Raw genomic sequence first — 14,154 nt, forward strand, 5'->3', positions numbered from 1 at the left:
CTCATGTTCTTCCCCATGCAACCTGGTTGTCTTCTTTCCTCAGTGAATGGCACCCTCCTTATCTAGTTGTGGCCAGCTCAGGTGACAGCCCTTAGAGCGTACTCTTTCCTGACACCATGTCAAATCTTTTACGAACCCTGTTTTGGGCCTCCCTAGTGGTGTAGGCGGTTGAGTGCAGGCTGTAGAGCTGTCCGCAGTCTCTGCAGCGCAGGTTCAATCCCAGCTGGCTGGGAAGATACCCTCATGGTGCGGCAGACCTCTCCTGTCTCGCCCGCTGCTCCCCTCAGCAGTGTATTTCAGTCAGTCTGCCTGTTCTGTTCCCCGCTCTGTCTCTGGTGAATCCTCTCACTCCCCCCCCATCCCCACACATCTGGTCTGCACTCCAGTTCTTGTATGCATGAATAAATAAATCTTAAAAACAAAACAAAACCCTGTTTTTATCTCTTCGGTTTTCAGCTCTTCCACTTTGCTACCCCATTATGAAGCTCCCTGTTGTACAGGCTGCCGAACCCTCCTAATTGGTGTTCTGTATCCACTTTGTATCCTCTTCCCCCATCTGTTTTTCATAGTGCAGATGGAGTGAGCACTTCAAAATGCAGATCTCATCAGATTTTACTGGCTCCTCCTCACCTTCAAGGTAAACACTAATATCCTAGACACTACAGACTTGGTCTTGCATGCCTAGTTCCATGCTCTCTGCAGCTCCATTTCATCTCTCTCCCCCAATTCTCTGCACTCTAATCAGTTGCAATTTCTCCAGTGCCACAGGACCTTTGCACAAGCTTGTCCTCATGCTTAGACTTCTCTGCTTTAGTCGAATTCTCATCCTTCAAGTGGCAGCTCAAATATATTATCCTCAGAAAGCCTTCCCTAACTCTTTTGTTTCTCTAAGTGTGATATACAGACAAGCAATATCCTATCACCTGGGTGCATGTTAGATATGCAGTCACAGGTCCTTGAGTTATAATCTGCATTTTAACTAGATTTAACGGGTGTATGTACAATAGAGACACACTTCTCTAGGTGCAGCAGTTGAGCGCTGGGTTGCGAAGCTGCCCGCGGCCTCTGCAGCGCCGGTTCAATCCCCGGCTGCTCCCCGGCCACCGGAGGAGGGTCCCACATGGCGCGCAGACCTCTCCTGCCGCCCGCTGCTCCCCTCAGCAGTGTACTTCGGTCCTTCTGCCTGCTCTGCTCCCTGCTCTGGCTCTGGTGAATCCTCTCACCCTCCTGTGTTTCTGACTGTACCCAGTGCTTGTATGTATGTATGTATAAATCAATAAATCAATCAATAAATCGATCAATAAATAAATCTTTAAAAAAATAGGTAATTTGGTCTCTAATCTTAGGTAAGAGCTGAAAAGGAGTGTCTTCACAGCCTGAGCCACGTTATCCATTTCCTCTTCTCTCAATTGAGCAACTTCTAATTTGTCTCCTCTGTTCAAAAATTTTCCAAATATGGAAAATCCTTCTTTTCTGAAACATTAAGCAGCCTCCCATCACTTCCCATCCCCCAACTCCTTTCAGCATCCCTTCAGGGTTTACTTTAGTGCCGTCACAGCCAACATTCCTTGAGGATTGATGTCTGTCCTGGAATAATAATCCCTTAACTTTGTGTGGTGCTGAGCTGTTCACATGTATTATGTTGGTAGGGCCTCACTACAGCCCCGTGAGACCATTATAATCACCCTCATATTAAAGATGAAACCAGGATTCAGTGGGAATGACAAGGGTTTCCGACAGATACATTCGAACATGGCAGATCTGGGACTTGCACTGAGAGCTCTGATTCTAATTCTAGATTGATGGCTTGAAATTCTCAAAGATGGAGAATGACCCTCGTGGTAAGTTTTCCACACATAGGGGTGAATTTTAGTGATCCCAGAATCTGGAAATTAATTTTCTTTTGAGATTGAAATGAGAAAGAAGATAAACAAGATGGAGGAGGCAAAATACATGGGGCATGCCAAGAGACAGAGACTGTGATTGAAATTTGGGGTGCCTCCAATCCAGTCACTGTGCCAGGGGAATATCTTGGGAAAACAACAAAGCCATGGAGCTGTGGCTTGGACTTCCCTTGTGAGGAGAGTCTGGAGTGATCCTTTGAGCCTTGGCTCATCAGTTTCACCAAAGTTCCAAGTGTTGTGGACTTCAAACCACGCCTTCTTCTGTCCCCCATACCCTCCAGAATAGCCGGCAGGTGGCCTGGGCAGGGGCTAGACCCTCTTGGGTTAACCTAGGGGAGAGGGCACCCAGGCGGGCCAGCAGCACTCCAGCTAGCCAGAGCTGTCTCCTGGGGCAATGGTGAGAACAGGCCTTTGCTGGGGTGACCTCTTTAGGTTGGCACCTGTCCAGGTCTCCACATGTGAACCTCCAAATGACCCTGTTTGACAGTAAAGTCTCGGCGGAAAGGCCCCTGATTGGTATCAGTCTGCCTTCCCGGAGGGCTGTTCTCTTATCTTTGGGGTCTGATACACTGCCCCCCACGCACACCCCCATCCCCAGTCTCTCTCACTGGCTTCTCTCCTCCCTTAGTCTTTTCACATCACATTGTTTATTTCCATCAGCACCACTGTCAAATCTGTGGTAGGGTTGTTTTATATTGTTTTAATTGCTTCTTTTACATCCATCCCACCCCCACCAGAACCATACCCTCAAAGTCCTGGCGCACCGTGGAAGCGGAGGCCCGTTGAATGAGCAGTTGTTGAAGAAACAGTAAAATTTCCTAACTTCTACAGATAGCACGCCCATAATGTGAGTCCCACAGATTTGGCCAAGGGGTACCAGGCCCACCTCCCAGGCTCCCAAAAGCAGAGGCAGGGAACCAGACAGCAGGGTTTATTGAGGGGCACACCTAATACCTGGGGTCTAGGTCTCTGCCACCTCCTTGGGCAGGTACCCTCTGACCTCTCTAGACTTCCACAGTCTGGGTGGCCAATGTCCTGTCCCTACTCCCAGCTACTAGTGAGGCACTGTTGTTCCAGAGTCAAGAAACAGGACAAGAAAGAGGTTCCAGTCACCTGCTTCTCTCTGAAGTCCAGAGGAAGGGGGAAGTGCGATCACCAAGAACCTCCACCCCAGGCTGAGGGAGGAAGAAGGGCCAGTTCCTCACTACCCCAGAGGGCCTGTGCCTGTCCCAGACAAAGCAGGAAATAATATTAAATATAAATAATTTATACAAAATGGCTCGTACAAAAAGCTGCGGGGTGGGGGATGCCTCTGTGAGAGGCTGAGATGACCAGAATGGGGGAAGATGCTTCCACCTCTCCTGGCCCCCAAAACAGAGCCTTCCAGCCACCCAGGGCCTGGGGGTGGAGAACTCTGGCAGGCAGGTAAAGGGAAGAGAGGGTCATAGCACCCTCAGGGGGCCAGGCTGGTGAGCAAGGTGGTGAACTGCAGGGCCCGCCCTGCCAGCTCTGCCACACACTGCGTCATCTCTTGGGCTGCAGGACTGGATGGGTAGCCCAGGGCGGCGCCCTTCACAGCCAGCACAGTGGCCCGCAGTGCCTGGCCCAGCGCTGTACCTGCAGCCCCAACTTGAGCTCGCAGAGGCGCAGAGGCTGCCAGCCGGCCCAGGGTGTCCCCAACAAAGACCAGGCGGTGAGCGGCCACCACCACCCGCTTGCTGTGGGGCACAAAGAGGCGTGGGGGCTCGTTGGCCCGGGTGCTGGACATCAGGGCCGCCACAGCTGACTGTAGTGCCGAGTAGTGGTTCTGGCACTGCCCGGCATAGAAGTGTAGGAGCTGGAGATCTCCGGTGGGCAGAACCAGCGGCTCTCCGGGGGACAGGGCCTTCTGAGGGGCAAGACAGATGGTCAGTGGGAGCACTCTCGTTAGTGCCCTCCCTTTAGTCCTTATTCCTCCTGTCCTCATTCTCTCTTCCTGAATGTCATCCCTTTCACTCTTTCCTCTGCCCATCAGAAAATTTAGATTCTCAGAGTGCAGGAAAGTGCCCAGACTTGATGTCAAAAAACCCGGATTCAAACATCCTCAAATAAGCCTCTGAACTTCTTTGCTTCACAATCTCTAGAATGGGCACTCTGGTAGCGTGCCGTCCCATGGAAGCATAATAAGAACCATACACGTAATTTAGAAATTTCTAGCAGCCATGTTAAGAAAAGCAAAAAGAAGCTGTTGTATTTTTTTTAACTTCAGTTACATAAAGTGTTGTCATTTCAACATGAATCCATATAAAGAATAACTGTGATGTGCATTTGACATTTATATTTAATACCACATGTGGCTAGAGGCTAGTGGCTACTGTACTTCTTCCATTTCTGCTCATTTCTTCCCTTCTCCTGCATTCCACCCCTCCGCCCCCTCGGGTTTGCTGGCTGCCGGTGTGGAGGGTGATGGGGGCAGCCCAGAGACGGCCCAGCGCACGCGGCGAGCGCCCTCTGAGCATAAACTGTGGCCCTGCAGCCCAGGAAAACTGATGAATGGAAGCTGCTGTGATTAGGGCCATTCTAGACAGATTTGAGGAGACCACCTCACTTTCTTGAGGCCTAGAGAGATTAACGGATGGTTTCAGAGCCCCTGGCTTCTGAGCAGTGGCGCTAGGATTAGGAGGTCTCTTAGGAACCCAGGAATTCAGCTGGAAGGAGCCTAGAAGTCACCGGGCCCAGCTCTGACCCGCAGCTCAGAAACCGTTTTTGATTGCCGGCTGCTCAGTTTTCTGACTGCACTCCAGCACATTCTTTCCCCTCTTTCTAAATTCCTGACATCCTTTTCTACGTTCCAGCTCCCTTTGGCCAAATCCTAAATCCTTCCTACTCCAACTGTCTTGCCCACTGAACTCTCACCCCCATCTTACTCTATTCCCTTGCGGGTTCTGTAAAGAGCACTCCTTTCAATTTCTTGCTCCTCCCTCCTCAGACTCTTCTCCAGCACCCCCTCCCCAGGGTTACCTGCTGCTCCGGCAGCCCCCTGTCCAGCAGTTCAGGATCCCCTGGGATGGCCTTATCCAGAGGCCTAGGTCCCTGAGCTTTATCCATGCCCTGCAGGAGGGGATCAGGGTCTCAGTGCAGGAGTAGGGAGGACAGGGTGGTATCCATGGACTTCCTGTCCCTCCCAGCCCCCCTTCCTTTGTGAGGACTCCTCTGCCATCAGAAGTTGACTCCAGGTCTGGGAGAGCTCTGTGCCAAGAACCCCAGGCACACAGGGACCCCAGACTGCATTTAGGGGGAGGTATGTGGCACTGGTATAAGTGGTGTGGCCAACTACTAGGCTCCCAGGCCACAGGGCCAGCGGAGGAGACAAAAAGGAAGGTCTGCATCTGGCCCCAGGCCTACTTGCTTCTCCCCCAATGCAACTCTGTTCTCTCAGCTCCAACCCCACTCCCCGTAACCCTTCTGTTCCCCCACCCCCGCCCTGGCAGGGGGGCTAGCCAGAGTTAAGCTTACCTTTAGGTGGACATAGTCATATTCTTCGGCCACTGGGATGCCCTCATATTCATTGTGGTGTCCTGCTGGATCCTCCTCCACCTCCCCACCCTCTGGGTCCCCCTCAACCTTGGGGCCTCCATAGCCAGGAAGGCGGGGTGGCGGTGGGGGCAGAGGCCGGTCTTGGATGCTGCCTTTCCGGCCTGGAGCAGGAGAGGGTGCTGGAGAAGGACTGGGGGCCTCAGGGACAGGCAGAGCTGGCAGAGGGCGGCGGGACAGACTCTCGGCTGAGGGCAACCGGGGCCTGTGTGTGGGTGGGGGGCTTCTGGCCAGAAGCAGGGCCAGGGTGTCCAGGTCATTGGAGGTGGAGGTTTCTGGGGACTCTGGAGAAGGAGGTGCCTCTGGCCCCAGCAGGGGCACATCATAGATGCCCTCCTCAGCGCCACCGCCCTCTCCATCTGCTAGCAGTTCCTCAGGCGCTTCGTAGAGATTGAGCAGGGCTGATGCCCGTTTCAGGTTGGAGGGGGCAGCGTAGAGGGGAGGCCCTGGTTCCCGGTCTCCCTCACACTCCAGATCCGCTTCCAGTTCAGAAGGTGGCTTTGGGGTCAGAGGTACATCATAGGGAGCTTCATCCTCTCCAGGTGACTGCGGAGCAACTCGCGCCAGAGGGCGGGAAAAGGAGGCAGGGGAGTCATAGGGACCACTGGAGGGAACTCGGAGGGCAGTGGGGGGCACGTCGTAGACCTGGAGAGAGAACGGCCAGTTACCATCAGGCTTAGCGATGGGCTCGCCCTGTTCTCACACCACACACACACACACACACACACGCGCGCGCACACACGTACACACACCCTGTTCCTTACCTCCAAGGCGTCGCCAGGGGCAGTCAGTTGGGTCCCGCTGCCTCGGGGAACCTTGTAGATGGGGTCAGGGGAGGATGGGCAGGCTCCAGCCAGAGATCCTGCAGCAGGACAGGGCCGAGCTGGGGGTGGCACCACATACACCTGGGGGATCAACACAGATGGGCGGGTGGGTCACTTGTGAGGGGCCAGTGAATCATAGGCGTGCCTCGGAGGGGCTGACACCTTCCAACCCCCTCCCTGAAGCAGTGGGGAAACAGAGGCAGGACAGGGCTGGCAGACAGGCTTCATTCAGCAGTCGGTGAGGAGCGACCAGCTCGGCGCTCTCCCGGCCCCGCCTCGCCGCAGACGCCAGCACAGGACAGTGGGGTTTTCTTGGCGTGGGCTTGGGAGGGCTGCAGCTCTCACCTCCTGGTCCTCACTGCTGTGTTCGGGGGCTGGATGTGGCGAGCCAGGCTGGGCTGGGGGCACCTGGGAGAGGCTGGGCTTGGGTGCTGGGCCAGCAGGAAGGAGCTTCACTCTGTTGGCGGGCACGATGCCCTGCTGACCGTGCAGGGAGCAGAGGCACCAGCCGTCCAGCCCGCCAGCGCCCTCCCTCTGCAGTACCCGTAGAACGTCCCCTCGGCGGAAGGACAGCTCCTGGGGGGACTCGGCAGTGTTGTCGTAGAGGGCCCGGGCCAGCTGGGCCTGGTGGATGAGGTGGGAGTGGGGAGAGGGGTCTTCACATAGGTATCAGGTCATGTCACTCCCTGCTCAAAACACTTCAGAGCCTCCCATTGCCTTCAAGCGAAGAACTGAATTCCCGGCTCAGTCCTTCCTGTTTCTAGCTTCATCCCCTGTACTTGCCCTCCTCCTTGAACCAGCCGAGTTTCCCCCAACCTCAGGGCCTTTGCACTTACTACTTCCTTTACCCAGAATGCTCTTCTACTGACTCTTCATCTGACTCATCCTTTTCCATCCTTCAGTTCTGCTTAAATATGTCCTCAAAGAGGTCTTCCCCCCCATTCTGTGTCTCCACCCATTGTTTCCTTCACAATACTTTCTACTATTTTCTTTTTTATTATTGATTTCCCCCCCTTACACTGTAAGCCCTGTGAGAACAAGCACTGCCTTATTCCTAGCCCCAGCAATCGAGCCTGAGTAGGAATCTGTTCTCAATAAACACACGTTGCATAAATTTCCTCCCTATTGGTCATGAGGAAATGCTGCTAAGAAGCTCTCTCAGAGAATCTCTTGAAGCTGTTTCCCAGTCAGCATCCCTATAAACAAAAGGTTAGATTAAGCAGCAGCAGAGATCCCTCATTCTGAGAGCGACTAGAAGTCAGGCCCAGATAAGTATTTAAGCATAATATAGAAGAAACCAAAGCAAAGGTTTTGTTCTCAGACTGAGCAAATAAGTGTCTATTAGAAGTGGCTGAGGTTACCATGGAGAAGGGGAAAATGTATGTGCTCCAGTACGCATGTAGGGAAGGGGCGGGGGGTGCTGTCTGTTGGACCAACCAAGAGCAAACATATCAGCCTGTCTCTAGTATTATCTGGTGGGGGCATCTAAGCTTTTTTCCTTGCAGAGTCACATGCTCAGGTAAAAAAAAAAAAATCACTGATACAGGTGCAAATTATGTATCCAGACTGCACAAGTCTTTGCCTCATTCATCTCATCTCATTTAATCCTCACAACCACCTTATGAGGGAGGGGCTATCTTTATCCCCACCGGGAAAGGAAATTGGAACAGAGAGGTTAGCACTTTGCCCAGTGACACACAGCTAGAATAGTTGGTGGAATGTGATTTGAACCCCAGGTTGTTTGATTCCAGAGCCTGGAATCATGCTCCATCACTCCTCTGATAGCTCTCCGCAATCACAAACATCAGGACTACTCTTCTTATATTAGTAACAATGGTTAAGTCAAGCACATATGAAGGCCTCACTACATTCAATTTCCTTTTGCTAATAATATTTCATAGTTATCTGTTTCCTTGATGCTTTTGGTAGAATCAAGTTTAAACCATTCACAATGTTGGGCCTCCTTGGTGGCACAAGGGGTGAAGCACTGCACTATGAAGCAATTCGCAGTCTCTGCAGCACGAGGTCAATCTCAGGCCGGCTAGGGAGCAACCCACATGGCGCGGCAGACCTCTCCTGTCTCACCTGCTGCTCCCTCAGCAGTGTATTTCAGTCAGTCTACCTGTTCTGTTCCCCACTCTGTCTCTGGTGAATCCTCTCAACTCCTCTCCCCCATATCTCTGGCCTGTATCCCAGCTCTTGTATGAATAAATAAATCTTAAAAAAAAAAAAAAAAACATTCACAATGTTAAATATATTCTGCTTCAGGGCCTCCCTGGTGGTGCAGCGGTTAAGTCTCAGCGCTACCAAATTACTGCCAGCCACTGCAGCCTGAGTTCAATCTCCCGGCAGGGGAGCTGACCCACATGGGGCAGCAGACCTCTCCTGTCTTGCCCTCTGCTCCCCTCAGCAGTGTATTTCAGAAGATCCGCCTGTTTTGCTCCCCACTCAGTCTCTGGTGAATCCTCTTACCCCCTGCATCTCTGGTCTCCAGCCCTAGACCAGAGTTCAGTTCCTGTATGCATAAATAAATAAAAATAAATCTTTGAAGAAAAAAAAATATTCTGGTTCAAGTTGTGTTTACTAAATGGCAGTGCCCGGGGCAGGACCCAGGCTTGCACAATGGCGGTGGCGAGCAGGTAGGTAGGCCTCACCGACAGTTAATCCAAGCGGGCTAACTAATTCAGTTAAAAATCTCAAGTTAAAGCTCTCTGGGAGGCTGCATTTGGCCAGCAGGCCGTGGGAAGGATGTCCTGCTCTGCCAGCAGGAGCGCATGTTTCCCTCGGGTGGAGAGGTTGTCCAGCCCTTCATGGCTGGGTGATTTTTAACAACAATCTGTCTTCTCCTCTTGCCTGATTCCAAACTCATCAAACCGCTTTCTGATTATATCTTGGATTCTAAAAGATAATGTCCCACACTAAGAACGCATGCTAACAGATGACTCCAATTCCTGGTTAGCTCAGCATCTCTTTCTAATTGTAAATTACAAATCGGTGTTTTGGATCTCGCCGGGGGTTAAGAACACAGTTCTGAGGCAGACAGACCTGGGTTTGAGTCCTGGCTCTGTACCTTTCTAGCTGGGTGACTTTGGGCAGGTTGTTGAACCTTTCCGAGCCTTAGTTTCTTCTTTTGTAGAATTCCATATCCGAATATCCATTTTCAGATAATAACAGTACTATCCTCACAGTGTAGTTATGAGGACTGGATGAGATAATGCATCAAAAAACAATACAAAACAAAAAAACAACAAACACAAACAAAACAGAAAAACAGGACAAGGCTTAGCATAGGGCCAGGTGTAGTGGGTACTCCATAAATATTGGTTGTTATTAAGTTCCTGAGCTGGATTAGCATAAATATCACCCCCCCCATCTCTAGGTAAAAAGAAAAATCTATCTCATATGACTACACAGCCAACTGGCTGGTTCCTGGGCCAACACCTTTATGTCAGAGTACTGCCACTGTTTTCAGGACCACCCTGCCTCTCCTGGCTCTGAGCTGTGTTCTTCTCATCATCATAGCAATGGAGGAACTCCAGGGAGTTTGGTCTGAGGAGTCCGTTCATGGGAGGATGTCATGCTTCTCTTTCCAGCCTCGCAATCCTTCCCAGAGTATTCATTTAGAGGGGCCAGAAAGCAGAGGCAGCCTGAGAAATTCTAGGGCCTAGCGAAGGGTGGAAGGGGTACAGAGTCCCTGGATCCAGAGGAGGGCAGGACAGAAAGCAGAGGTGGGGCTGTAGAGAACTCCTCCCAGTGTTGGGTTTGAATTCTGTCCAATGGGGCCAAACCCCTGGGCCTTGCAATTTCCAGAACCCAGGCCAGGGCAGCTGATAGACTGATTGATGATGGGTGTGGCCACCCCTGCCCTACCCCCTCCTCAGGGGCCCAGATGACTTGTGAGGGAGTGGCTGCCCGAATGGGAGGTGGCAGTGGGCCACAAGCTCTCAGGGCGGCCTCCTCCCACTCTCCCATCATGCCAGCTGTCTCCTCCCTTTGTCCCCAGTCCCCGGAAAGTGGCTAGAGGCTGGCTGACATCACCGCCCCTCCTCCTTCGGACCCCCCACCCCATCCCTCCTTGCTCAATTTCTCCCCTGCTCTCCATCTCAGCTCTAGAGAAGGGCCTCCTCGGGCCCTTTGGTGACTCCCATTTTCCGTTTCTGTGCACTTCTTCTACCCGCCGCCGTTCTTTCCTCCCATTCCCAATCTTTCACTTGCCTCCCAACCGCAAGCCCCCGCCAACCACCAGTGGCCATCTGTTCCCGCCCATGAGGGAGCAGATAGGGCTCTGGCGAGACGCGCCCCCTCCCTTCTTCCAGGGGCCGCCTCTAGAAAGAACAGGAGTGGGGGGGGGGGTGAGGGGAAACCCAGACCCAGAAGGAGCTACGGATGAGTGAGGGGGAGAAAGGGAAACAAAAGTGCGAGGAGAGGAGCAGCCTCCAGGAGGAGAAAGGGGCCAGGGAGAGAGACAAAGAGAAGGCAGGAATAAAAGTGCCCGGAGCGCAGGGCGGGCAGTGGAGGTCCCTGCCGCGCGGCCTCCTCGCCCGGGTGGACTCACCGACGTGGCTATGGCCATGGCCTCGCCTCCCTCGCGGCCTGCTCCAGGCCGGGCGCGGGCTCGCGGACTTCAGCGGTGGCTGCCCCGCACCATGGAGGCGACCCCGGCGCCTGAGTCGTGGCCTCCGCGGAGGTTGGAGGAGGAGAAAGAAACCCCACAAAACTCCCCAAATGGGAGGCAGCCCGGCCAGGCAGGAGGAGGGGCGGGGCGGGCCGGGGCGTCGCTGCGGGCCCTCATCCAAGGGTGCGCGCTCTGTGCTGTCCCTGCGGCCTCCGGGGGCCGCGCCGCGAGCGTGGCGGGGCCCCGCGAGCTGCCTGCTCTAAGGCGCGGGGGGCCCCCCGAAGCGCATGGGCCGGTAGCTCCCTTGCAGGGCCGAGGCGGGAGAGGAGGCGGGCGCTGGAGCCGCGCTCGACGCCTCTCCGGGCCGCTCAGGACGGCCCCGAGGGCTGGGAGAAGCCGCCGGGGCGGTTGGGCTGGACGAGCGAGTTTAAGGGCCAGCCCTCACCCCACTCGGGGCCCGCGCCGGAGAGCGGCGCTCCCGGGCTGTGGTCCCGCGGGCCCGGGCCGCGCCGCGCGGGAGGGCGGGCAGGCGCGCGGGAGCAGAGGCGCCCCCCGTCTCTGAACTCGCCCAAGTTGAGGGCCGGGGGCGCGGCCGCGCCGGGGGCCTCGGGGGGCGCGCTGCTCCAGCGGCTTTCGGCCCAGACACGCGTCCGCGCGGCGGCGAGGCGGGTTCAGACGCGCGCCCGGGGCTCTCGGGGCGCCGAGACGGCGCCTCAGCACCCGCAGGCGGGCCCGGCTGCCGGCCCCGAAGGGGCGGGACGCCTTCCCGGTGCCGCGTAGGGGCGCACACGCCCCCCTGCGCCCCTCGGCCCGGGCGCGCGGGGTCCCTGCCTCGGGGTCCCTGCCCCGCGCTCCCGCCTCGGCCCTCCCCGCCCGCGGCCGCTGAGGGCGCTCGTGGCAGCCCCTCCCCGGGCGCCCCCCAGAGTCCGGGGCAAGTCCCAGGGACGCCGGGAGCAGAGGGAAAAGCCACAAAGCAAAAGAAGCAAGAAGCAGGCGACGGAAGAGCTGGGGCCGGGGTCCTACGGACTCGCCTGGACGTGGGGGCGGGGGACACTGAGAGCGCCGGGACGGCTCCGGGGGTCGCGCGCGGCCCTCGGGCTCACCCCCTGCTCGCGGCTCCCCGTCCCCCCCTTTCCCGGGCTCCGGGCTCGCTCTCAGCGTAGCTCCTTTCTCCTCCCCTCCGGCCCTCACGGCTCCGGCGCGGGGCGCAGTCCTGGGGATTAAGAGAAAGGAGGGGGGCAGGGAAAGGAGGGGCGGGGAGGGGCGGGGGGGGGAGAGGGGACGGTCCCTCCAAAGGCGGGTGTTGGGTTTCAGCTCCGGACCCGGGGGCCAAACTGCACGCCCCCTCCCGGCCCCTCTCCGGCGCTTTCGGGCTCCCGACCGTCGCTGCGGGGGGCCCCCCCGGAGCTGGGGTGGGCTGGGGGCTTCACGCTCTCTGCCAGCCCCGCGCCCCTCAGCCTCCCTTTCATTAGCCCCACATCTGGGGAGCGCGCTCCTCCCGCCTTTTTGGGCTCCTCAGTGGAGCCCCTCTTCTCCCTAGGTTCCGCCTCTGCAGGGGCGGCGGGGTGAACCCGGCAGCTCCTGGAGGGGACAGCGGCGGTCTGCGCCGGACCGACTCCCCACGAATGCAGCCTGAGAGTCAGGTCCTCGCGCTGCAGGCGGGCGGGCTGGGGGTAGGGCCGCCTCTTACACGACTCGGCCAGTCTGGGCCTGTCCCCCGCCTTTACCTTGGCTCACTCCTTTCCTCTTGCTGCCTGGAGGAGCAGGCACAAAAGGACTGAACTCTTTCAGAGCATCTGGGATCTGGCCTCGCCGCGAGTTTCAGCTGAAAGGACTGGGCTCTTGGGTGTCCACACCTCTCCCTCTCTTGGTTCTTCCTTTAGCAGCACACATCAAGGCTTCAGAGGCTGCGGGGAAGCTTTCCTTCTGTTTTTGAGGTTCCTGGTATTTAAAAAATGAGATGCCAAACAGGGTGAAAAGCTGCAATATAGCTTCATTGTTTACATTTAACAAATTAACACTTCAAACACATAAAAATAGGCAATGGTGCTGCTTAAAACCTCATTTGTAGATCACATCAGGAGTCTAATTTAAGGGATGCTCCCTTTCCTACTCCCCACATTTCAGACTGAACACTCAGGCAACTTGTAGGAAGAAGGCTGAGGATAGACGAAAAACCCTCTGTAGAGGGAAAATCTAAGGGGTGGATTCGGGAGAGATTTTGGGGTGAGTATGGAAATGGACAATGGTTCTGGGCTTGCCTCAGTGATGAGGTGCAGATCTGGGCTAGAGACTAGGAATTCTGAACTCAGACTCAGACTCTCACGATCGCAGTGGAACTTTGAAATTTCTAGATGCATCTGAAGAAAGAGCTCCCACATCCCTGCTCCGCCCTGGTTGTAGGTAGTCTCCCTGGGGGGCCTGGCTGCCTGGAACATGGATAGGGCCTGGGCCCTGATTGATTTGTTATGATCTCTGTCCAGGCAAATTGGGGCCCAAGGTGGAAGTGGACAGGAAATTAGTTCTCAGAGATGAAGTTCTGACTGCCACAAGGGGAAATAGATGGAGGCCAGAAAAGATTAAGTAGGAAAGAGGAGTCTCAGGACCAGGCAAAATGGTGGTTTGGGAGATGGATGATGGGAGTCTCTTCCCCGGGAAATATACAAGCCTGCAGGAAGGAAGATTGAGCTTCTGGAGTGCACAGGCCTGGAGTCTAGCCAGTCAGACTTGGAGAGTGAATCCTGGTTATTCGCTGTGTGACGCTGGTATATAAAACATCTTTGAATCTCAGTTCCACCAGATCCTCAGTGACTCTGGTGAGTAAATGTAAGTAAAGAGCCTTAGTTCCTCAGTGACTGCGATGAGGAGGAGTAAATATATGTGGAGGCCTAGCAAAGACCTCCTTCCGTGGCCTTTCCTCTTCATTTTTTTGAAGAACATTTATTCATTTATGCATACAAGAACTGGGGTATAAGCCAGAGGTGCGGGGGGAGGGGGGTGAGAGGATTCACCAGAGACAGAGTGGGGAGTAGAACAGGCAGATCTACTGAAATACACTGCTGAGGGGAGCGGCGGGTGAGGGGAGCAGGCTGGGCCAGGGATGGAACTCATGCTGCAGTGGCTGGCGATAGCCTGGTAGCGCTGTGTTTAACCCCTGTGCCACCAGGGAGGCCCCTTCTCTTCATTTTGTCTTCTCCTATCCCCTCCCATGAGTTCATGAATGCTGAAAGTATCTTTG

At 55.3% G+C, this 14,154-nt stretch overlaps 1 protein-coding gene across 2 annotated transcripts; it reads right to left on the reverse strand.

Moving 5' to 3' along the window:
* Positions 1-1,164: 1,164 nt before the first annotated feature.
* On the reverse strand, positions 1,165-11,086 carry EFS (embryonal Fyn-associated substrate). Of its 2 annotated transcripts, XM_037503083.2 has the most exons (6): positions 10,857-11,086; positions 6,647-6,925; positions 6,242-6,382; positions 5,400-6,122; positions 4,905-4,994; positions 1,165-3,792 (listed from the first exon to the last, which is right to left on the reverse strand). In XM_037503083.2, exons 1-6 carry the CDS (start codon positions 10,872-10,874, stop codon positions 3,358-3,360), a joined length of 1,686 nt encoding a protein of 561 aa, XP_037358980.1. In that variant the 5' UTR covers positions 10,875-11,086; the 3' UTR covers positions 1,165-3,357. The 2 variants fall into 2 exon arrangements, with proteins under 2 accessions (XP_037358980.1, XP_037358981.1); XM_037503084.2 differs by lacking the exon at positions 4,905-4,994.
* Between the last annotated feature and the right edge of the window lie 3,068 nt (positions 11,087-14,154).

This window comes from Talpa occidentalis, unplaced genomic scaffold, assembly GCF_014898055.3.
Source record: "Talpa occidentalis isolate TD23 unplaced genomic scaffold, MPIMG_talOcc4v2.1 talOcc4.11, whole genome shotgun sequence".
Lineage (NCBI taxonomy): Eukaryota > Metazoa > Chordata > Mammalia > Eulipotyphla > Talpidae > Talpa > Talpa occidentalis.